Genomic DNA, 25737 nt, shown 5'->3' on the forward strand with positions numbered 1-25737 from the left:
CACGTGGCAAATGGGAGCAGGGAATCTGTTTTTTTTTTCATCAGTCCATAGGAAGATAATTCAACCAAAATGATCAAGGGGATGGAGCAACTTCCCTATTAGGAAAGATGGCAGTATTCAGAGCTTGAGAAAAAGCAAGTTACATGGTAGAAATTTATAAAATTATGCGTGGCATGTAGAAAGTGGATAGAGAATTATTCTTTTTTAAATAACACTAGAACTCATGTATATCTAATGAAGCTGCATGTTGGAAGATTCAGGACAGAGCAAAGTACTTATTCATGCCTTGGAACTCACTTCCACAGTGATGATCATCAACTTGGATAGCTTCAAAGAGGAGTAGGAGGTTATCATCACCTGCTTTCCAGAATGGTGATGTTCCATCTGTACTGTCAGGCAGTAAGAGTCTGAATACTGTACCAGTTGCTGGAAATCGCAGGCAAGCAGTGCTGTTGCACTTATGTCCTGATTGTGGGCTTCCCACAGGCATCCAGCAGCAGTGTGGTGTAGTGGTTAGAGTTCAAATCCCTGCTGGACTAGATGGGCCATGGGCCTGATCCAGCAGGCTCTTCTTATGTTCTTATGATTGTTTACAGAAGGAAATCATGAGCCCCTAATAAAGTCCACCAGACATCCCCATTTGGTTAAGCCATGCCTATTTGCCCTACGCTAACATATGACATCAGGAGTGGGGCAGATAATGTCATGGCTGGGTTAAAAAGGAGTTGAAGGCATCACCAATGCACTGCAAGTCTTAACTTTGTGTGGCCTTTTCCTTTATTAAAATAATTCCTGTAATTTTAAGGAACCAGTAATTGACTAGGGTCACCAATACAATGTTTGTTAATTACACAGTCTATGTCACAATACACTTCTTGAGAAGTCTGGAATCAGATTTGGGTTTCAATTTTCATCCCTTCAGCCAAGTTATTCCTGGAAGAGGCTCTCCAGCCCTGCTGGAGCAGCTTTTCAGAGCACTGCAGGGGGAAGTATGAATCAGTAAACGTCACCTCCCTGCACTTCCTCCTGGGAGAAGTCCTACGAGAAGAGTTTTGCTCACAGAACTCTGGATACAAGCCACAGTCATATAAAAAGAATGCAGATATTTTTATTTCAGAACTGTTACATACTCATCATTAGGCAGTGTTGTCACTTTTATTTCAAATAAAGTTGAAGTTAAAACCACCCAGTTTTACAATTAACTCTTGTATTAGCTTGATTTTTAAAAACAAATATACAGCTGCATGAAAATAATTGTCTTTTGTTCCCTGTAAAATAGATATTGGAAATAAGTTTTGTCAGTAATGCAAACTGCCGTTTTGAACTACCTCTTGTCCATCAGACTTTTAAGTACTTAGTGACCCTCTGGGAGGGCTGCAGTGCAGTCATAAAAGATTTTCACCTTTATATTCACAGTTTAGTCAACAAAACTTATGCAACTTAAAAAAACAACCACCACCACCACACACACATAAATCATTTCCATCTAAGGCTGCTAAAAGTGCACCTCCTTCTAAATGAAAAGAACCACTTTCCCCAAACCATCCTTCCTCAGAGATTACTCTTCTCCAAAATACTGATCTCAAGGTATACCATCTACCACGCTCAAAATGACATTGCCTTGATTACTTAAACCAATTTCAGAAAGCTATTCTGTTTTCAACACATGATTCTATGGTGTTAGTGATGATAACAGCAATCTCCTGAAAAGGAACAAAAGGAGGCAGGCAGGCAGGCAGGCAGGCAGGCAGAATTCTCTTTCCAGCTCCTTAGACGAAGGGCAAGGCACACATACATAGCCAGAGGATCTTGTCCAGCCTATCAAAGCTTTTCCCTCCCAGCCTGCAAAATCTCACGCAGTGCTCCCATGTGGCAATTCATTCATGGAGGGGGGGGGGCAGAGAGAGAGATGTTAGTCAGATATGGAATGCAGTTAAAGGACCATTCTTGTGCTATTGCAATCATACTAAAGACCTTGCTTTGGTCAAGTGCAATAAGATACTCACTGCTTTGTGGGCCCTAAAATGATCACACAGTGCAATTTTACATAGGGCACCAAAACATGACTATGTCTGTACTTGAATTAAAGGTTGATATCATGTGAGGTTACTGAAGGATCCCTTTCTTTGTTTACTTCATTGGCATTTTAGTCAGGTTCGGCAGGCTTACTTGCAGAAGCACAATCAGATCAGTTACTTAATTCATCCATCTCACATAAAAATAAATGTGCTTGCAATTGACATCATTTCTCTGTGGTATCAGAATATCACACGTGGAAATTTAAAGCTTTAAACACATTAGGAAATGGATAGTGAAAGCAAACACTGAATCACCAAAAGTCTCATAAATAAGTATGTGGAATGTCAAAATTTGGGGCAGGGATGACAACAACAGAAAAGTGTACTTAATAGTGCAATCCTATCACATCTACTCAGAAGTATGTCAGTTCAGTGGGGCTTACTCCCAGGTAAGCAAGCCTTAGTTACAGTTCTCCATCTTCTATAAATGCTTTCAGAGCATAGTTTTTTAAAAAGCAGCACTCACAGAAAATACTTTGGTCACTGTCTAATAATTCTTACGGCTCTCCCAAGCATTTCAATTAGTTCTTTCACTGGAATAATAAATAATTTGGTCAGGCACAGAAATCGAACGAATTTTTAACTTCAGAAAAATGTAAGCACTTCTGAATGCAAATATATGGACTGGTCCTTTTCAAGTAATACTTGTGAGAGCCTCAAGGCCAGATGGGTGGGGTATAAATAATAAAAGGTATTTATTGTTAGTCACTCCAATTTTCACTCAAACAAAATGTCCAATATCCAGATGCACATTTTGATTAGCGGTTTTAGAATGGGATGGGGAATCTTTCTGACTCCACCAGCCAGGTCCCATATCAGTGCTGTGGACCAAATGTGACTGGTGTTTTTTCCTTCGTTTTAGCAGCAACTTCCAATGCAAAGCGCTCCCTGAATCATGAAGGGGTTTGCATGGAATCCTGCTGAACTGACTTATTTTAACGTCTCCATCAGCCATCCCTTGCAAGGAAGAGGTGCACACAGCCAACTCAGGTCTTAACTCTGCCCTCCCACCCATCAGATCACACTACAAGTGAAAAACAACCGACGGTTTGAGGGAAATGGCCCACAGGTCTAAGCTGAAGATACAATTTGTACTTCACTTGAATGAAGTATGGAGTAAGTATTAGAGTAGGACATTGTTTAGATTGTGTACAATGGCATGGCCTAAAATTCGCAATGGGCATGAACTAAGTTGACTGCAAGGTGATGTTATTACAGTAAATTAGCAAGGGCAACAATGATTGATCCAAGGACTTACTCTATTTAAAATAAGTATTATTTTAGGCATTTATACAAACCTTTAAATACCGGGAAACTTTCACTATGTTGAATTAACTTGAGGAACCCTTCACTGAACATTTTATGGCCAGTCATTTTGAACATGCAAGGAACTACCCTAGTGATTTAGTAGTTGGCAGTATGTTCTCATCCCAACCACATGGTCACAGGAATATATAACACTGCCACCTACTCAAAGGGCAGTATCCAATACTTCTCTTACTCAGAGTACAGCCACTTAAGTTAATGCACATGACTAACGTAGGTTAATTTATTTCAGTGGGTCTACTCTGAATACAACTTAAGTTGAATACAACCCACATTTCTGATTTTGCAATCTTAACCGAGTTGCATTTCCTTGTGAGCACAGTAAAAATAGGGCTATAAAAGTACTTGCTTCTCTGAACGTTTATAGGACTAGGGTGACAGCCTATCTAATGTTTTTAGATATAAATATGAATTAAGAAACAGGAAAATACGCACCAGGAAAATCTTTGGACAGAAATATTTCTTGTCTTCCAACTTGATTTGTTGTAATGTTAAAAAGCAATTCTTGTGTAATGTTATATACATATTTGGGTGAATAGATTAGATGATTTTTATATAAAATATTCTCTCTAAATGTGCTTTCTAGAAATGTTAAATACAGCAGCGTGTATTCAATAAAAATCACTGTAATTATCCAGCTAAAGTGAGCTGTAAATTAGGTTTCAAGGGGACTGAGAAATCCCACTTGAATTCCTGGCAAAAATTACAGGACACAGAAAACAGAATTATTCTGCGCTCTGGAAGTAGTAAGATTGTTTGGTTTACAACAGGCTGAAACTGAATGGTAATTTAATTCCACCTCTTAGACATTGCATATTCTGTACATCTGGAAAATACAGAGCTTGGTTCTCTTTCAGAACCAAGAATTTCCCCCTATGCTGTATTCTACAGTAGGCAGGTAATGCTCATGGCTGAAGAGAAGGAATGAAAGATAATTTTTAAAATATATCTTGGAATATACTGTTTAAGGCCAGCAGATGAAGAAAACTCTTTGTTTTTATTCCTTAACAGATTTTAATTGCCCTTTGCAGCAGTGATGTTAGTTCTTTCAAACACCTCCAAAAACTGAAGGCAAATTATTTGGTCCCCCAACATTAAGGTTTTTCTAAGTTTTCTGCTGGGTGCCCCTCGTGACTTTAATGAATGGCAGTGCCACGGTTATAGCGTACTGTGCAGAAGAAGTGGAGTACTCCAAAAGGAACACAAAATCCACAAGCAGCTAGTTGAATATGCATATAGCTTATGAGGTGCATGTGTTAGACACAATAAATATTTTCAGAGTTATTTGTAAGGGCTCATACAGAAGTCTAGCTTGTGGAATATTGTATTGGCACCCAATGTTCTCCTATCAATCCCCACCTGGATATTAACAATGGAGGCAATGGAAAGTGACAGTACTACGCTGCCTTGAGTAAAAATGGCCACGTCAACAATATTTATCATGTGCAGTGAACAGAGTGTCATGCGTCCACGGATTAAGCATTAATCACTTTGCCAGAGGAAGCCGTGGTCTATAATTCTACCTTATACACCCAGTTCAAACTAGATGCAACACAGGGGAATCCAGAAAACAAGATCTGTTGCCTTTTTCCATTTAGATCAAAGCAGTAATTGGGTTTAGGCTGAGGCTGTGGGGCCAGTAGAGCAGTATTGCTTACCTGGCCTCCTAATGTGAAGTCACTGCCAGTAGCAGAGAAGGAAAGGGACCAAGTGACATGGATTGATGCAGATACAGCATTGGGAATATTGGGTTGGTCCTGCTATTGTACCTGCGCAGCACCAACCTCCCCATTGCCTTGCTCCTCCCCTTCCTATTTACCAGCAGCAACCTCTATGCTGAGAAGCCAGGTAAGCAATGCCACCTTGCCCTGCTGATCACTACAAGTGTGAGGTATTAGAAAAGGGGACAATTAAAGCTTTCCCATAAACCTTATTCCCAAATTTACTCCCCCCACCCACCCAGTTCAAGCTATTTGTCTTATGGCAAATAAACTGGAAAACATAAAGGTATTGGGTATATACCTAACATATAGCTGGGGAGATTCTAAATGGGAAACTGTTTTTAAATGAGAAACCTTTTAAAAACCCTCCCCAGGTCTCCTTTAATCTAAAAACCATGGGAGATCTTGTGCCTAATTCTGCCATCACATCTAATATAGGCCTTCTTGTTACTGATTAATTTCTAATGTATTATGAAAACAGGATTAACACACAAAGTGCCATGTTGATCACATCACAATTAAGGAAGTGTGCAATTAATGTGTCTTGGAAATGTCTGGCTGGTGAATATGCAAAACACAAGCATGAAAAAATAACCAACTTGGTAACTTCTGTTTTGAGGACACTTGAGCATACTGATTTAGCAATCAAGGGATATGAGCTGAATCACTTTTCTTTGACTATCATGCCAGCCTAATTCTTTGAAAAAGGACTGCTGAAACCACAGTTTGATTTTTCATTTTCATTCTGCGGCATGTTCATGAAGCCCAGCGAGGATAATAATGACTGTGAAACCTTTCAGACTGGAACTTTCACTGCATTTGCACAACTATTATGCAGACAGATCTTTCAACTTGCTTAGCCTTCTGAATTTGCTTCCATCTCTTCCATCTCTCTACTGCTTTCAGCGTCCTGGAGGAATGAAAAGGAACAAAGTAAATTTGTGGCTGGCTGGTTTGAACTAATCCCATCTGCAAAATTATACAATCAGGATGATCAACATGCTATTCTTCTCCCAACCTCCTAGGGAGAAAATGAAACAAACAACCCTGACTGACTCTTCTTCCTTTTCCATACTGTTTATACTTCAAAACAGCGGTGGAAACCTTTCGCTTGTGGCCCTAATTTGGCCTAGCAGGGGCCCTAATTTAACCTGTCAGGCTGTTTTCACTAAACTATGTCTACCTACTAAAGACACAATTGCATATGAACTGCTGAAAAGTCTTCTCCCAATGTTTCCTTGGAAAGCCAGGCTCAATGATGGTCAGCTGATCAGTGCTGATAGCAATACCCCCTAAAGTTGTCCATTTGCAGGCACAGTTTGAATCCAGCTGGGGAACCTCAAACATTCTATCTCCCTGCCCCCCTTCAAACACAAAGCCTATACAGTGGTACCTCGGGTTAAGAACTTAATTCGTTCTGGAGGTCCATTCTTGACCTGAAACTGCTCTTAACCTGAAGCACCACTTTAGCTAATGGGGCCTCCTGCTGCCGCCGCGCCACCGCTGCACGGTTTCTGTTCTCATCCTAAAGCAAAGTTCTTGACCCGAGGTACTATTTCTGGGTTAGCGGAATCTGTAACCTGAAGCGTATGTAACCTGAAGCGTATATAACTCGAGGTGCCACTGTATTATACAATTACCAGAAGTGGACAGCAAGGAGGAGGAGCTAAAAACAAGATCCCTGCTACAATCCTGTACCTCGCCAAGTCAAAGATATCCAGTAGTACAGTAGTAAAACAGCCACAGGTAGAGCAGCACAGTCCTTTCCGATGAAAGTAAATACCCAGCCTATCAGATCTATCTAGGGCATATCACAACCTAATCTCTTTGTGTTAAGTCAAGCATAATCAGCAGAAGCAGCTACCCATCCTAGTCCTAGGCTCTCACCCAGAGCCATCCACTTCCAGTCCTGTTTCTCACTCTGGGGAAAGAAATACTGGACAAGATCACCAGCATCTGGCCTCTCACCCCAGACTCCCATTCAACAAAACTCAGTATCTCTTAGGACACTAACCATGCTGTAATATCACTGGCTGACGCTTGCCCTGATTCCGAAATGGTGACTGTGCCCTTGCTGACACCACTGGGGGATGCCAGCCTGGTCTTTATGGCCATTAGATGTTCATTCTCCACTTTTGACACTCAATTCTGATTTATATAGATGCACACTCCCCCTACAGCGTGCAACTTGTTTTCCTAAAATGCCTGGTTAGCAAAAGTCTTCCCCTAGCCAAGTCTGACAGGTTTTTGCTGCCTGAATTGATGGATCTAACCTTTTCTTGATCTCTGAAATTTCCTGTTCAGTGACTGGAATTCTTAAGTTTGACATCTGGTTTCCCTAAGCTTGGCAGCCTGCAGTAGAAGATTTGCTAGTGCAATACTAGATATTGTTCTGGAGGTGGCAGTAACACCAGTTTCGCATAATATAAAATAGAGAGCAAAATTCAGTATATCCATAGTCCGAAACGTCAGTTAAAGAGCTGTGCAACAAAAGATAAAACCCCTTTCAGGTGAAAACTTTTAAAAGAAAGAAGATCCTCAAAACCACTGCAGGCATTATAGCCTAGAATGAATATTCCAGCTTAAAAACATCTGACAGGGTCCGTGAAGATCTCACCTCTAGTTCAATAGAGCAAGTTCAATGCAGCCAGTTTCATCTTATTTAACTCAATATTAATATTATATTAGCGGCCTGTTACCTAAAATATATCCAAGCAACATTACAGAATAGAAAATTCATATAAAAGGTTAACATTCCATCCAACATTTATAAAAAACAGCTTCACCATAACAGCGATAGAAAAAATACTTATCGCCACTTACTACTTACTTGAAAGATTTGCATGGCCTACCAAGATGCACCAGGCAGCCACTTTGCTTCTCTAAGGTCATTTTTCTGCTGTGCTGCACTGAATTCAGCCACAGTTTGGCTTTGTGTGCTGTCCAAACCTGGGTTGTGGTTTAGTGCTCTCCATACTAACCATGAGCTGCAAACCAGGAAAGCTAGACTGCAAGCCAGAGTTCATGCAATATAAACCATGGCTTAACTTGGCAAAGCACAATGGCTAGAGAGCAACAAAGTGGCCGTGATCTTTTCTGCCAGAGCCTGGCTAAGTCACGGTTTGGCTTAGCATGACGTATGAATCAGATCAGTAGGATTCAGCAGTTTGAATATTTATATTCACCTACTACCTATTTAAAATGACATTAAAGTTAACATCTTTTTATTTTAAAAATTACTCAGGAATAGGTTTAGAAAACTGCTCAAAAATGAAGAAGGATAAAATAAAAACTAAAGTGTAGATTTAATAGGCTGTCTATCTCTGAAGACAGATACAGCTAAATATGAGATGGCATATTATTTGGATCTGTTAAATCATCACATTCACACATGAATGACACTCAAACACTACCTCTTTTGTGATGACTGGCAACTCTGAAGCCAAACTCAGCCAGTGAGCAGCTGCCGAGTTATCTCCTAGTTCCTTGTAGCACTGCAAGAGAGAGTGGGGAGGGAAAGCAAAATTAAAACAAGATAGAACATTTTATGAGGATGTGTATCCCATTAATAAAAAAATATAATTTATCTTTTCAAACACTGAAACCCATAGAGAACAGAAGAGGAGATGCCCAGAGAAAGCACTTTCCAAAATATATAGTAGATTGAACTCTAAGAGAGAGGCATCAGAATGGGTGACATCATCAGTCCATGTACAAACACATTAAGCTGTACTATTCACTTCAGAATGATGTTCAAGAGACGGGGCAATAGCGACCGCCACAGGTAAGGTGTTCTTCATATGCACATCCAAGAGGATGTTGTGAGCCGGTGACGCAAGAGTGAATGTGACGTTACATTCAGCACTGCTCTAGTGGTTGTGAAGTTCACACTTGCACCCCTGCAGCACAAGACTGCATAGTGCTGAGGCTGCCACACCCCTGGGGGGGGCATGGGGCTGACACCCTCCTCACAGGCCCATTTAGCAGAATTTGTCTAACCATCTTGGGAGATATTTCACCCTTTGCTTTCACAGAATCACCAGTGGAATCAAAATACCCTGATTCGCCTCCAAAAGGCACACTCTTCCATTGTCTCCCGAGACAGACGGATGCCGACAAATTTATGTACAACAGATCATTTTCTTGGAATATAAGAATTTAGTCATTTAGTTGTGTCCGACTTTTCGTGACCCCATGGACCAGAGCACACCAGGCACTCCTGTCTTCAAACACTAGCTAGATATATATAAAAGTCCTAGTGTCAGACTGTGAAACCCTATGCACATTTACTTGTGTTAATCCCACCATGGCATGGCCAAACTTGGCCCTCCAGCTGTTTTGGGACTACAATTCCCATCATCCCTGACCACTGGTCCTGTTAGCTAGGGATGATGGGAGTTGTAGTCCCAAAACAGATGGAGGGCCAAGTTTGAGTGTATGCAAGATTGCAGCCTTAGTTAAAATGGAACATTACGGTGAGTGATTTTCAAGTGACTCAGATAAGTTATTTTGCTAAGAGGTATAGGATAGTCTAAATACAACTACTAAAAAATGTTTAAAATATTATTTATTTGTTTAATAAAAAATTTATACCACTTGATTGTAAAAAAAACACACCCCAAAGCAGCTTACAAAAGATAAAACAGTAAAATCGAGAAAAATTCACAACCATACATATAAAAGTTAAACTACTAGAACAGATTAAAATTACCTCAACTTTCTAATGATACCATGTGTATCATCATGATGTGGTTTAATTGCACCAGAATCCCAATTCACATTTCAGCTGTATCATATGCAACACTGAAATTTAGAACAGTCACTTTCCTATTTTATTAAAAGCAAACTTTTCTTGAAATGGAAGAATGATGAAGAAATCATAATTAAAATGAACTTAGATCTAGGCTTCTTAGACATATATATGGAAAACATTCCATGGGGGGCGGGAATTCTTATAGTCCTGTACTTATAACTAAAGATTATATTCATTTGACATCCTAGTCACGTATGAGATACACAATGGCCCACAGTGTAGTAAAACAAGTAAAAAAGTAACCTGCACAAATATTTCTGCATTTTGTTGACTTCTTTTTTAAGTTTCTTACCACCTTCCAGTTTTTACAGAAGACTGTCAAAGCAAGTAAAACTTGTGGCAACTTCAAATTTGAATATATTTCAAGCCAGGAACAGAATCTTAAAAACTTGTACACTACTCAACATAAAATGAGGTTGTTTGGGACTTGGGGAACAGAGTGATTTTACAGGGAGCAAATCCCTCTACACTCTTGCTTGGCTTCTCCTCTGGCTATTGTAGCAAAAGCCATTTGGCATTAAAACTTTCATGGGCTCCAACTGGAGGTCACAGAAAGAGGACAATGCAGCTCCAGAAAAAACAACATTCAGTTTGTGCAAACAAGAACATATTTCAAATCCTTTGTGGAACCAAACCGAATGATTTCCACGTAAATCACAACACGTTCTACAATATAGATACAAAAACCCAACAGCAACAGCCACCACCTAGTTGGAACCATAGATACTAGGGGCTAGAAAGCCTAATGGTCATCTTGAGTGACGCAGACCATTGGAAGGGTGTAGCATGGTTTTTCGAAATAAATAATGGTCTGACTCAGTATTAGGCAGTTTCATGCATTCAAACCAAGCCGTCAATTCTGAACTTCTAATGTACGTAAACACACAACTTTTGTGGCCCAAGCAAACATACACTTACCTTGGCAATGTATATTCTTCCCACTTTTGAAAAACCAGCACTCAGGTCTTCGGCCTACAACGAATATAAAGAATTAAAGATGATTCAGAGAGATTAGACTTTAGCTCAGGCTATGCAGGTTCTACACTGCTCATCTGACAGAAACTATCTGCACTCTAATGGGTCATGAAAATGGGGAGGGGGGCCTATTAGAGAGAAACTTCTGCTACGCTCACATCATTTTAAGAAGCAGGGCTTTCAGATCCTTCTGCATGTAGCCCATGTGAGTCAGTTATCCTTGCCCATCAAAATACATGACTGGTACACCTAACGAAACATCGAGAGGAGCAGTCGTATTAGTCTGTTGCATCAAAAAGACCACAAAAATCTTGGAAGCTTATCCCATAGTATTTATTTTAGCCTTTAATGCAAGGGTGGGGAACTTCAGGCCCAGGGTCTGCATGCAGCCTTCCAGATCTATCTGACTCTCAATGGTCCTGAATTATACTCTCTAAATATTTTTGCCTGGCTGAAATGTGTCCTTGAACTGTGATAATTGTCTCATATTTGACGATGGAAGCTGGGAAAAGATGTGTGCTTATGTGTGTAAAAGTTTATTATTTATTGCACTTATTAGTCACTTTTCTTTTACAAAAGGTACAAAAAGTTTGCAAAATAGTACAAAGATTAAAACCATTATACAGTGGTACCTCGGGTTAAGTACTTAATTCATTCCAGAGGTCCGTTCTTAACCTAAAGCACCACTTTAGCTAATGGGGCCTCCTGCTGCTGCTACGCCGCCGGTGCACGATTTCTTCTCATCCTGAAGCAAAGTTCTTAACCTGAAGCACTATTTCTGGGTTAGCGGAGTCTGTAACCTGAAGCATATGTAACCTGAAGCATATGTAACCCGAGGTACCACTGTAAAACCAAAATAGATTCATACATCTAAAAGGTAGGTCCTAACATATTCCACCCACTGAAAGAGGCCACAGATATCTAAACCCTTCCAAATTAAGGGACAAAAACCTGGCTAAGATAAATCTTTTTGCCTGGCACCTAAAAGTAGATAGTGATGGAATAAATAGGGAGCTGCCACCAAAAAGGCCCATTCTAATGTTTAAGAAGCTTGGTAGCTTCTTTTGCTGTTGTTCAAATATGCTTGAAAATGCTGAACTTTAGCTGCTTCTGTTGGTGGTTTGTGCACAACTAATAACTCGCCATTTTAGTGCTTTGCTCAACTGTTAGTACCTTTAAGAAATTCTGCAGTGCATCCTGAACAGTGGCTGTGGGGGGTTCTTCATACAAGGCAGCAGCAGTTTTCCTTTCCAACCATCCCAGATGAGAGACCTGCATAAAAACAAAGAGGGGAACATAATCTTCCTACTATAACTTGGCAGCCAACACAAAACCACCCAGTTCATATGCCTATCTCACCAGTGATTCCGTTTGTGTGGCAGAGGAACAGGATAGCATGCATCCATCCTTCCAAGAATAATGTAATGTAGGTGCTCTACAGAGACCAGTGTATACCAGACAAGAGGCATTAACATGATTATTTACCATCAAAATAAGATGGCGGTGGCCTCCATGTGTTGCAATCATGTTGAATGTCACTTAAAATGTGCGGTAATAGGGAGAGTACCTATTCCCTCACCAGCAACTACAGAAAAGAATTGCTACATGGATTAAGAACCAATTAATCTAGTGTTAAAGCTATGGTTTTCCCAGTAGTGATGTATGGAAGTGAGAGCTGGACCATAAATAAGGCTGATCGCCGAAGAATTGATGCTTTTGAATTATGGTGCTGGAGGAGACTCTTGAGAGTCCCATGGACTGCAAGAAGATCAAACCTATCCATTCTGAAGGAAATCAGCCCTGAGTGCTCACTGGAAGGACAGATCCTGAAGCTGAGGCTCCAATACTTTGGCCACCTCATGAGAAGAGAAGACTCCCTGGAAAAAACCCTGATGTTGGGAAAGATGGAGGGCACAAGAAGAAGGGGACGACAGAGGACGAGATCGTTGGATAGTGTTCTTGAAGCTACCAGCATGAGTTTGACCAAACTGCGGGAGGCAGTGGAAGACAGGAGTGCCTGGCGTGCTCTGGTCCATGGGGTCATGAAGAGTCGGACATGACTAAACGACTAAACAACAACAATCTAGTGTCTCCTCCCACCAGCATTCCTTCGTTTTTGAGATGAAATATTAGAGAAGTAGAGGTTGCTACTCCCCACTGCCATTCAATATTTAAATGACCATTTGCTTGTAATGACACTCTAGTTGATATTCTGTTTTGTTATCTGACATTACTAAATCTCAACTGCAGCCAAGTTGGACTCTACTAGCAGTGGAAGAGCGAGCTAGCAGTCCCATTACCTGGGCATCTTTTTTTTTTTTTTTGGATGCCTCATAGTCACTGTACTAAATAAACTTAGCTCAGTTAAGTTTTTTTCAATAAGTGAATGAATTGCCCTCAATTCATTCCTTTCTTTACACCATTGAAAAATATAAAGCACATGATACATTTTTTTAAATACCTGCAACCATTTCTGATAAGAGCAACAGAAGAAAAACACATGCTAAACATTATACAAATACACTGTATGCAGGAGCCCTGGAGTGCTCCAAAACATCCTTAATCACATCCATGTGTGTTCAAAAGAGGGAAGTGTGATTGTTTTTACTGGAGTAAAATTATGGGGAAAGTGAAAGCATGCATTTGCCTGCAACTAATGCTTTTCTTTCACTATCCCTTTGTGTCCACTTCCCTTGCCCCCTCCAATGAACAAAGCACTAAATCAGGATCTTAAAACTACCTAGGATCTTGAGTTTCTTACAACTTGGAACTGCTTTCAGCATAACAGCATTTTCCCCTCTAGAGGAAGAGGAAAGAAAGAAAACAGATCCAGGTAATAAATCATGAAGATAATGTTGCTAATCTAGAACACGCACAATATATAGAGACAGCAAATAATTTAAAGCTATCTACTGGTGCATATAATAGTAGCGTTTCAAATAGAAGGTACAATAGGTTTTTTTACAAAATTATTCAACCCAATTCTAACTTGTTCAATTAAAAAAGATCACTTTTTACATATACCTCATATTCATAAAACAAAGCATGAACAGATTTTATACAAATGCATGTTGCCAAAAAGAAGCCAGCATCAGTTTGACACTAACCCACAATATAAATATCTTAACAGCTTTCTTATACTCACTCCCCAGCAAACACAGGTATAAAACAGTAATCAGGATTAACAGTAGCAGCAGATGATCACACTACAAATCTCTGCAGTCAGACACATTACACTCCCATCTAAAACTACTTGCCATATGACACTTGTGGGACAAATCCAATAGTACTTTTTGCTCATTAGTGGTTGTTTTGTGCATGTTGCCAATTCATGCATTTTAAAACAATGCTGGCTCTCTATATCAGCAGCTTTTAAGCTGGCCATCCCACATTACCTGGGAAACTCCATTTTGGTCAACTATTAGATTCTAGTGTAAATGCCTTGAAGACCAGTGAATTAGTTAGCAGCCACTAGCCTTGTGTGTGTGTGCACGTTTGAGAGAGAGACAGAAAGAGAGTGTGCGCACCACAAGGCCATAACACTCCATGCAAATTCCATCCCACTGCAAAGATCTAATTGAGCTTATTCTTAATGTTGCCTCAAACAAGTGATGCATCGACACTCAATTGCCAAATATAGGAAGAAGTGGAGAAAGGAGCTGTGGGACAGATTTCAACATTTTAGATCAGGAACTCTGTACCACAACAGAATTTTGAAGCATCACAAAACATTACAATTGCATCCATCTGCAATAAATGCAATAAAACTGAGTCGCTGAACCAAATCAATGAAGCAGACTATTTTTGTGAAGATCTTATCGGCAGCTGAAATTGCATAAAAGAATCCAGACAGTTAAACACAGAAAAACCCTAAGGCATTCAACAGATGTATTTTATTTCCTATTCTATGCTGGCTTGGTCATGTCCACAGAATGGAAGATGGTAGGATCCCCAAGGACGTGCTCTATGGGGAGCTGGCTTCAGGCACCAGACCCATTGGCACACCAACTCTATGTTACCAAGGTGTCTGCAAATGTGACAGAATGGCTGGCAACATTAACTCCTCCATGTGGGAGTCTCTTGCAGACGACCGCATCACCTGGAGATTGGTCGTGCATCCACAAGACTGACCAGAGGAGGAATAGGACACACTCTTTCATTGTCTCCCGAGACAGGCGGGTGCCAACAACAAACAACAATATAGACAAAATAATTTAGCATGATGTCTTGTGACCTCAGAAATACATATTAAAGAAAATGATTTACCTGGTAAGACCACCGGCCCAGGAGATAGTAAGATTTAGGGTCATCTGGTTTCAGAGCAATTGCTTTGTCTACATGTTTCTAAAGAGATGTACAGCAAAGACATTTCTCATTCATGAAGCACAATTTTAAGATTACACTCATTTTGGGATAAATCTATGATTCCACTAAAAACATGTTTCCTATATAACAATGACTGAAAGCAGTAAACTATCAAAAAGCTGGTAATATAGTACTTGCTAAAACCAGAGTCTATACCAAAGACAAGACCCTCTGCAACTTCTTTAAGTCATTTCTTAAAATCTGTTAAAGGGCACAGATGACATGTCCTCTTTTATGTCAACCACACATTTTAAAATCCTCCTCCTACACGCACTCATAGTGGATGCTTTCCCACTGTGGGATCCTACAGCACTGGAGCCTGTTATGCGAAACAAACAAAAACATGGGAGGAGCCAATTGTAGGGTTCAACTGAAGCAGAGACCCATTAAATTAACTGGCCCTACCTTCAAGAATGTTTACTTCACACAGTCTTCTGGAGTACAGAACAGCACCATGGAAGAGCAGCACCCACACTGCATATACATGTGTGTGTTATATGAGAAAGGGTGAGAGAGACAGAAGGGTGCCAGAAATGTATGGTGCTGAGTACCGGCTGAAGTCAAAGTCAGAATAAACCTCAGCCATAAATTTGTTGGGTAGCTTTAAGCAGACCATGGTTATAATCAGTTGGAAATCTTACTTGCAGCTTAGTCTTATAATATATTTGGTGTCCTTCCTATCATGTTCTCAGACCTTTTCAACACAATATCCCATTTTACTCCATTGCGATAAATGTCTTTTTAAAAGAGAAAAAGCCATCTTACCTTAAAAGTGTGCCCTGCTTGGATGCGTTTTTGTATACTTTCGTGTTCTGAAGCCTGGCCACATAAAACGGCATACCTGGAAATTACAGTAAGCCTGAGCATTAGTGTATTGTTCCAAAATCTGTTTTTTTTAGCATGGTGTTGTGGTTGTGTTCTGGGGTCGGAAAATATCAAATGCTCTGTTGTCCAGAGAAGCCATGTACAAAGAAAACAGAGGGCAAGTAATTAACAACAGTTTACGAACACAAAGTTTTACACCTTGTCACTTCATAGGTATTTACACACACCCTGAATTGGTCCCCCAAGGCTCAGGTGAGTCACTATCTCCTCTCAGGACTACTTGACAGCCTTGGCATTAGGTTGTTCTCAGAGGGCTCATATTCAAACTCCACTTGACAAACACCATCTATGCCACTTGCTAAGTGGGATTCTGAGGCCAGCCTTTGATACATGGAAAGTAGCTTGTGAAGGAGAAGTTTTTCTAGACTCTCTAGAATCACGATAAGCTTGGTTAATATAAATCTAACAGAATCCAATCTGATCATGTCCGTAGAAATCAGGACCCAATCCAGCATTTTGTTCAAGTGGGCAAGCCAACACATTCAGACCCAGGCTATTTCGTTTGAGCTTATAAAAGGATGTCTAGGAGTAGTTGATGCATGAAAAGAGGCTGCCTACCAATCAAAGAAAAGGTGGGAAACAGTATTATTAAAGTATTAATTCCATACCTATGAAGCAGAATGTCTAAGAAAATGCCAAATGAAATATAATAATCCTGTCTTTTAAAAATGCCAAATGAGGTATAACCATCCCTACATGTTTTGAGTATGATTCTTCTTTAGGGAATCAGCTGGGGGAAAATAGTGAACAAAATTTAACAAAATGCAAGTTAAATACAAGAAAACCTTTTCTAAAATATTTAATATGAAAGGACAGCTGTGAACAGGAACTTAATTTCTAAAAGCTGCAAATTCTTAAGTAACGCAGAAGAAGTTCACAAGTTCAGTCTTCTGTTCTTAGAAGAGCCGTGGACCAATGCATATTGTTAAACAGAGGGATCACCTCAGTGGGAAAGAGACTGTGGGGAGAAGCCAAAGTAGAGACTATGGGGCAGGGTGGGTGGGTGAGACAAAGGAAAAATGGATGTTGCGCTCATGGGGACATAAAGTGAAGAAAATATCAGAGGCTTTGACACTGAGTATTAGCTTTCTGCCATTTTTGCATGCACCTAGCTGCAACGTGGCATGTTATCAATGAACAAGCCCACAATGAAGGGCTGCTGAAAGTTACAGGTCTGAAAGTTCAATGGTTCATATCAGATTCTAATTCAGGCTGCTCAGCAACTCCATAAAACATTAGGATGATCTAATGAAAGTTACTGCAACACTACTAAAAGTTTGTGAGATCTTTAAAATACAGTTTTACAAGGTTGTTTAAACAAGAGAAAGCCATATAACCCCCATGTGAACTCGTAGATCTTCAAATAAACACAGTTAATTACCTCCACGCTTGCCCTGAAGCAAAGCACTAGGAAACGCTTCCCAGTAACTGCTTGTAAATCCTGTCATATTTACTTTCAGTTTCTATCACTGGGGGTAGCAAGAAGAATTTGAACAGCTTAACAAAAGCCTGCCATTAACAGTAACTTTTGGGGAGTCTAGTATGAGCTGAAAGAACACCAGAGCTGCAATCCTGGGCACATTTACTTGGGAATAAATCCTACTGAGCAAGGTTTATGTCCAAGTAAACACACGCAGGACCAAGTAGTAACTGTCATCTCTTTTTCCTTCCACCTTTCCTGGTTAACATACTAAGCTGGGCCAGGCCTTCAAGAAGTGTCAAACTGTGCAGAAATTCACATTCTGCATAGCAACAGTGAGGAATGTCAGAGACAAGAAAATGAATCGGCCCACATAGGGTTGACGAACTCAATACGGCACAATTCTCCCACCAGTTCTGATGCAGCTTCTCTCTTTGGAAAACAAACTGGGGAGTTTTGTCTCTCAAGTCTCACCTGCTGGGATCCTACAGCTCAAAGACGGCAGATGTTGATGGTTCAGATCTTGGAGCATTGCCATATAACTCAAAACTAAGCAGATTCTCATGAACCTTGGCCAGCTGAAAAAACAGAACCAGCCCCCTGGGACTGCAGAGAGATCTGAAACGTCTACCTCACACCCTGCAGTGCAATTATATGCCTTGGCGGAGGTGGGGAGATTTATATCCCACCTTTTTTGGTAAACAGGCTTTACAAAGTGGCTAACAACCCCTGCTAATTTACATTAGTGCTTTTCTTCTTTCCTTTACTCAGTAGATGGGAGGCTGGAAGAACAGCTGCAGCAACTGAAAGTCACCTAATCCATATTAAAAGGACTACGCAGTTCCTGTGGCTCAGGTAAAACATCCTAGGCTTTGTAAATCTTACAAAGCTGGGAACAAGCATCAGACCTGCACGCTCCCTCCCTCCCCCACCCTTACCTTATGCTTCAGATTTTGTACGGAGATCCTGGTTTGTGATCGTTTTTCTGGTTCAGACATAACAGGGTCCTCTTGCACAAAATAAACTTGGATTTTCATACCAAAGCTAATGTCAGCAGGGAGGGGAGAAAATACTGTGTAGCCCCAACACCAATTCTTTGTTTAATAAACTATGGTTTGTGAAACGTTACACCCAACTGCGTCATTCTCCAGCTGAACTGCTGAAATTGTAGGCTGCAGGCCAAGGTAATGTGTGATTTTGTCCTCAAAGTGCTTAGCAAACAAGTCGCAATAGGACTTCTATAGGGCTCCAAGATCGCCCTGGAGAAAACTTCACTATACAAGAAGGAAGAAACCAGAAAGTTCTCACCCTCCCATCCATATTTCATATAGCAAAGGGACCTCAAGTTTGAGAAAGACCTCAAACTTTTAGTTTTCAGCAACAAACTGAACAATTTGTCACCCACCATCTGCTGAATCTATTGCACACCTCTTAAGCTATGCAGTACTACTTAAATACTTGCTGTATGAAATTGTCCCTAGCCTCCCTTGTGCAATGAAGTCCAGTTTTATCTCTCTCTCTCACACACACACAGAGCCATATGGGGTAAAACAGGTTTTTATTTTACTATAGTTCATCCATCCCTTCTTCTAAGGAGCTCAGAGAGGCATACATGGCTTTTCTCTCCTCTCTGCTCAACCTCATTTTTACCTTCACAACTAAAGAGATGTGCTAGCCTAATAGATCATGAGCCCGCATTTAACCCTATGAGTTTTACGGTCAGGTAGGAATTTGAATGCAATTTAGAGTGATGCATGTGTGTGTGTCATCATGTACATGGTTGCAAGGGAACATGCTGTTCTCAAGATGCAGTTACAGGAGCATCAATAAGCCTCTAAACCAATAGTACAGAGCTTTCCAAACTGCGCATCTTGGCACACTAGTTTGTCGGCTGCAGTGTGTAGGTGTGTCGCATAAACACGCTTCCTGGGGCTGCAAAGGGTTAGTTTAACCTCCAGCTTGCTAGTAAAACTGAATTACTGTGTCGTGAAGTGATGCAAAACTGAATTGCTGTGTCATGAAATGAAGCATATCCAAAAAGTGTGTCACCAACTTGAAAAGTTTGGAAAGCTTTGCGATAGTAGATGGCTTCCAGCTGTCTGAATCTTCCCTAAGATGCTCATATAGGGGGAATGAGAACATGAATAGTGCCAAGATCAGCTCTCCCGACATGGTTATTCTTCTTTTAAAGCAGCCGTGGAGGGTACCTAATTTGATAGGGGCAGTGGCACTGGGGGTGGGGATTACTTCTTTCACTCCTGACCGTCCTCTGAAGCTGCCATCTGGCATGCAGGGAAGGAAGGTGGATATCTAGGGACAATGGGTGTAACATTATGTCAAGGATCACACCACACATACTGGAGTTTTGCTTTTTTTCCATCCTTGGGGTTACAAACCTTTACTGAAGATTTTTTTGTATTACTGTATTTAACTGCTCTAACATAGAGCAATACTCCACAAAATACTAATAGTTTAAATTTTGAAGCAAGAAAAAAAATACTGCATTTCCCCTCCTCCCAACTGTATCTTTTATTGCACACCAGCTTTCCCATTAGCTATAAAAAACAGACTTGCTATTTCATTCCTGCCACAAGGTCAATCAGTGAAGGAAATAATTCAAGCTGACTTTTAAATGAACTGTTTCCTGAAAGGAAATCTGCTGGATACAAGGAAAACACTTTCCTCGAAAATCTTGTCTATACAAAGAGAAATGTCAGGATAAGTTTCACTTAATGAAAATTTACGAAGTTTGAATTCATTCAGCCAGCTAGTTCTTCCCCCTCCTCCAGGAAAGGAGTCTTGTGACACCTTCAAGACTAAGAGATTTATTGCACAGGAAGATCAGTCACTCACAGACCATACTAAAGATCTGCTAAAATTGATTACAATCCAGAGTCAGAAACCAGAGCAATACAGCTGCTGATATGGATATGGCCCTATTTTCCCTTCTGAATAACCACATTTTCAAAACAGTGAACAAAAAGGGAAATAGATGTAATAAATTTCAGTGACTGCTTTGACATCTGGACTAGAGGTTGCTGTGACTCACTTTTTTTAAAAAAAATCCTAGAAGTTTACCAACTGGTTGTTTTATTGGGCAGCACGGTTTGTATTATAAAATAGCAGCACTGAATGAAGGAGACAGCTTCCACCAATAAAAAAAAAACACATTATGAAACTTGGGTAAGGTAATTCATAGAATTCAACTGTTTAAGCACTGCTGCTTAGTAAAGCATCTACTGTTACCAGAATCAAAAGCAGCCTAGATGATGGATGGGGAAGGAGGTGGCTCTCCAAATAATGTTAGACTACAGCTCTCAGCATCCCTGACCAATGGCCATGCTGCCTGGGACTGATGGGCACTGGAGTCCAACAACCTATGAAGGAGCACAGGCTCCACTTGATGCAAAGAAATTCCTTAGGTATGGTTCCTTTTCTCCCCTATGTTCCATTGTGACCAACAGCTCTAGAGAGTTTCAGTGGCTACTCTGCAAATCTCCCTCTTCCTAATAGCCATCTAAAGGCCAAGCTACTTTCAGGATGCTTTTGAACACCTGCTTCCTCAGCAACAGCCACAAACCTGGGTGCAGTGCACCCCATGAAAGTACTTGCTACATGTCATCCACCAAATCACTGTACAGTGGACCCTCCGGATACAAATTAAATTCATTCTGGGGGTCCGTACTTAACTCAAAAAGTCCGCAACTGGAGGCGCCGCTTCTGCACATGTGCGCACGGCAAAACCTGGAAGTATACAATTACGTATCCAGAGCAGTAGGTAACTTGAAGGTCCACTGTACTGGTAAGTGGAGAAAGTCAGCATCTACTTACCAATGAACTTTTGTTAATAGAGACAACCTGGAACAACTCCAAATTATGTAGCTCTAAATCTAAACATGGCAATTTATCTCAGCAAGTTTTATGGACCTTTTGGGTTATCCCAAAACAACGTACATAGAATTCACATCAAGAAGAATAGGCATATAAAGTTTCAAAAACCCATGTTTCGTGAACACACTTTGTTCATAAAAAAACAACGACCTCAGGAACATTTCAGAGCTGCAGTTTTTCTGTACAGCCCTTTAAAAAATAGAGACAACTCATGTGCCAGAATTCCATTTAGGTCTGGAGGCCAGCCTCACACATCTTGTAATTGACTCTCTATGTTCAGTCTCGAAAGGCAAATAACAAACTTTGACTTCTTAGGATGTCTGTAAATATTTTCAGAACTACTCTAACTGCATAAAGGACTGATAATGCTGCACCTGCACTGTTTCCTCTCCAGAGACCACTCTGAAATCCCCTCCTGCTCTTGTTGTACTTCCAACATTTCTTTCAACAGCAAATGCAAACAAATGCCAAAGCAAACAAGCAACTCCTCCTCCTGATCCTTAATTCACAGAGTATGTTTTTAAGGAATGCAGAGGCCACAGACATGCTGAAGCAATGGGGGATTTTCAGTTGTTTTTATTTTGCTAGGCCTTCGGGAATTCACATATTGGTGCCGGAGCACATTAGACCGCACGCTTTACAGCGCACGGAGTTGCCCTAGTTTTTGACAGGGGTGCATATTTTACTCCCTCTACCATGCGATTAAATGTTACAACTAGTTTTGGAAGTCATGGGATAAGCTTGGGACATCCTGTTAAAAACAAGGCCGGGTCAGCCACCCATGTTTTCTCATGTATTACATCGCACCAGCAAAACATTATATTTCCAGAAACAATACCTAATGACTCTGAAGCTCACCTCTTACTGCTGGCAAATACAGAACTTTAGTCTCTTCCCTCTAGCAGCAGATGGGAGTTCCAAGAAGAGGCTCCCTTTTACTGCTTGGTAGAAAGGATAATGCAATGAAACCCTTCTCACATTCCCACGAGACACCAAATTTAGACTACCGTGTGCAAGAATTCAGTATTTTTGTTTTAGCACCCTTGAAAGGCTAGCCGATAGCAGTGGGTCTTCAAACACTTAATTCTCTTTTTGCCTTTTGGAAAGTTGAATAATACACCACTCAGCAGAAAGACGAAATGCTTTTTTTCTGGGGAGACGCAGGGGTATGCATATCTCTAAACATTTTGTGAATCTAAGTTTGGCCTCATTGAGGGGCATTGTTTCAATATGAGTAGGAAAATGAGAGTACCCCTATACATTTTTTAAAGACAAAAAGCACTGGGCACACATGAAAGCTATAGTAGTTCTTCATACTTCACACTCTCAAATCGCCAAAGTATAAGGGGTTGATAACCATAGTATTAAGCTCACCTTATTTACCACCTCAGTTTTCTAGTAGGTTAAACATTATATGTGAGTTTTACAGGCACAGTATATAAATGGTTCAACACGAACAATGCTTTATAAGCAGCCCACCTGGCACTTAAGCCCATGACACTTAAGCAGCAGTGGCCAGCGTGGTGTTGCTCATCTGGCTTCCCAACCCCCCACATCACTGCCAATTACCGAGAGGGACAAAGCAGTGGAGAGTGTGGTGGAGCCGCAGAGGCAGAGGCAATCCAATACAGTGGTGCCTCGCAAGACGAAATTAATTCGTTCCGCGAGTTTTTTCGTCTTGCCATTTTTTCCGTCTTGCAAAGCACGGTGTCGGGAAAGTTTTGGTCTTCAAAAACCTCTAAAAAGGGGGGTGCTTGGGAGGGAGGGAGAGGCGGGCGTGGGGCGTGGGGGGAGGCAGGGCGGAGGTTGCTGCCTGAGCCCCCGGGATCGGTTCCGCTCGCCTTGCTCCGACCCTTTGCACTACAGTCGGCGCTGTCTTGCTGCTGCTGTCGCCGCGGTAGTCAAAACTCCTACCGGCCTAAAAGTTGTCTAGTGCAAAATCCTTCTGCAGCAGCAGCCCAAAAGAAAGCGAGAGCGCCAGCCAGCCAGCCGCCCGCCGCGGACAGGAGGGAGGGAGCGAGCGTCAGCGACGGTGGATGCCTATTGCCCCTGTTGCTACTGCAGCCGGCCGGCCAGCCAGCCAGAAGCACGCGAGCGGAGAGGGGTGCATCCAGCCCGTTGGAGAGGAGCGCGGGGGCGCGTCCCCGGTGGCTCCCGAGCTGACCTTGCCTGGCCCAGCGCCTTCCGCGCTGCCAAAGGGCGACTCACCTGCTGCCTGCGCTGCACCGGGACTAACTCGAGCGGGGCGAGGAGAACACACACTCGTGCGCACACACACACTGAGAGGCAAACTTGCAGCAGCTTTCGACGTCACAGGGTCGGAAAGCGCGGAGATGCAGGTAGGGGGCGCCCCTCGCAGGGCGAGCGCCGGAGGGTCCGGGCGCTCTTGTCACCGCCGGGGCGCTGGGGGAAGGGGAGAAGGAAGGAGCCCCATCCGAAGAGCCCCGGAGCCTGGCCTCCCTAACTGGGAGTTGTGGGGAGGGAAGTGTGCGCGCCTTACTATTTTTCGCCAAAACAAAGCTCCCTCTCCCTCAGAACCTGCCTTCACGCATTCTTGCCCCTACGGAGACGCACACCGCGTGCTATGAGTTGCTCCTCGAAGTCAAGTCGCAACTGTATTAACGGTTTTAAGAAAAAGGAAACAAACTTGCAAAACGTTTCCGTCTTGCGAAGCAAGCCCATAGGGAAAATCGTCTTGCGAAGCAACTCAAAAACGGAAAAGCCTTTCGTTTTGCGAGTTTTCTGTCTTGCGAGGCATTCGTCTTGCGGGGCACCACTGTACTCCTAACTGGGCGCCCATATTGAACTCCCTGTTGTCATGTCCCTCCCTCTTTCAATAACCAGCAGAGATGCAAGCATTGGGATGCCAGGTGAGCGATGCTGCCTCACCTGCACCACCCCTGATGGCTACTACTCCACTTAACAGAAAAAAATATTGACATTTATGGGACTCCTCTGAAGTCATTGCTATTTTACCTGTAACAATGGCTTATTAGCAGCACCAGGTGGTATCTGTATCATAATTTTACAGTAAGTAGTGTTGTTCTTGGGATTTTAAAATCACAGCTGTATTGCAGCTGAACTGCAGACTTGTAGAAGAAAGAGATTAGGAGCTGGCAAAAGAGGAGTCATTTGTTTTCTCGAAGCAACAGAACTGTCCGAGATATATGCCTAGACTCCATTTTTTTTACAACTCTGGGGAAAAGCAGTAAATTACTAGATGAGGGCTCATAAGACACTGATACGAATCATATTCTCGGAGTCAAAACATACTTATTATTCTAACAGCAAAAAAAAAAAAAAATCCTCTGGGAGAATTGTTCTGAGCCAGTTTGTCATTAGCTGACAAGAGCAAATGGGGAAAACATATTTTGATTAATTGTAAACAGCTCTGTCCATAAACTCAAACTCTTCTGCCAAATGAATAAGTATTTGTGGAAGAAGGATAAATCAAATCTGTACATTTAAGAAGACAGCAGCTCTGTATGTGGACTATACTTCTGAAGAGTTTATGTCTAAAGTGACAACATATAGAAGGCCAATATATAAAACAATTCTCCTCTTTTTGCCTTTTCTTCACAAAGGAAGTAATTACATACCACTGGTGACACTCAGCACTTTGATCTCCCATCTGCAAAGCTGTTTCTGCCTCATCCTTTCCTGCAACGAAAACCAACAAAAATAAACTTATTTGTGTGACACATTTTAAACACTTAACCCTTCAAATACTTTGAAACTGGAGATTAACAGTGTACAAAGAAGTTTCACACATTCAGTAAGCAGATATTCTTCAGAAAACAGCAGCCTAATACAAGGATGACACATTATGACAGCTGAAGAGCTGCACCTCTCCGTCTGACACTCTTGGAAATAGAATCCATAGGTTTTTGACTCACATGCCTCCCAACCCAGAAAACCAGATTAAGGTTGCTGCCTGAGATCAAGCTTCACCCCTAATATTTGTGGAGCTGTCACAAAGGGAGAGACAAGGCAGGAACGAGCAAGAATTTAACTACACTTTTAAGAGAGACATGTTACATATGAAGTACCATATTCAGATGGGAAACTATAGCTTTGAATCTGCCAGCTTTCCAACTCCCATAACAATGTGTTCTCAGGGTGCAGACTGTAGAACTGCAGCCTTAGAGTTCCAGCATCACAAACAGCCTACTTTTGCCCTATCAGAAAGAGAAGTAGGTGGTGGCTGTCTGACAAGGAGGCAGCAACAGAGGAGGTAGAGGAAAGTGACAATTCTGAGACAAA

At 41.5% G+C, this 25737-nt stretch overlaps 1 protein-coding gene and 1 long non-coding RNA gene across 5 annotated transcripts in view; one reads left to right on the forward strand and one right to left on the reverse strand.

Annotated features, from left to right (window-relative positions):
* LOC309356502 overlaps window positions 1-25737 on the forward strand; it is a 56668-nt gene that overhangs the window by 15060 nt on the left and 15871 nt on the right. The gene's annotated exons all lie outside the window — the stretch shown is intronic.
* The window catches only part of RMDN3 (regulator of microtubule dynamics 3), a 34718-nt gene continuing 10069 nt past the window's right edge, over window positions 1089-25737 (reverse strand). For 3 of the 4 annotated variants that reach the window (XM_081887094.1, XM_081887096.1, XM_081887095.1), the window contains exons 7-13: window positions 25074-25134; window positions 16044-16119; window positions 15180-15257; window positions 12087-12185; window positions 10857-10910; window positions 8539-8619; window positions 1089-6035 (exon numbers count right to left, since the gene is read on the reverse strand). In XM_081887094.1, coding sequence (XP_081743220.1) covers window positions 5982-6035; window positions 8539-8619; window positions 10857-10910; window positions 12087-12185; window positions 15180-15257; window positions 16044-16119; window positions 25074-25134 — 503 coding nt within the window. In that variant the 3' untranslated portion in view covers window positions 1089-5981. The remainder of the gene's footprint in view (window positions 6036-8538; window positions 8620-10856; window positions 10911-12086; window positions 12186-15179; window positions 15258-16043; window positions 16120-25073; window positions 25135-25737) is intronic. The other variant, XM_081887097.1, reaches the window with a different exon arrangement.

This window comes from Podarcis melisellensis (genome assembly GCF_964234715.1).
Source record: "Podarcis melisellensis genome assembly, chromosome: 1".
NCBI classification, from domain to species: Eukaryota; Metazoa; Chordata; class Lepidosauria; order Squamata; family Lacertidae; genus Podarcis; species Podarcis melisellensis.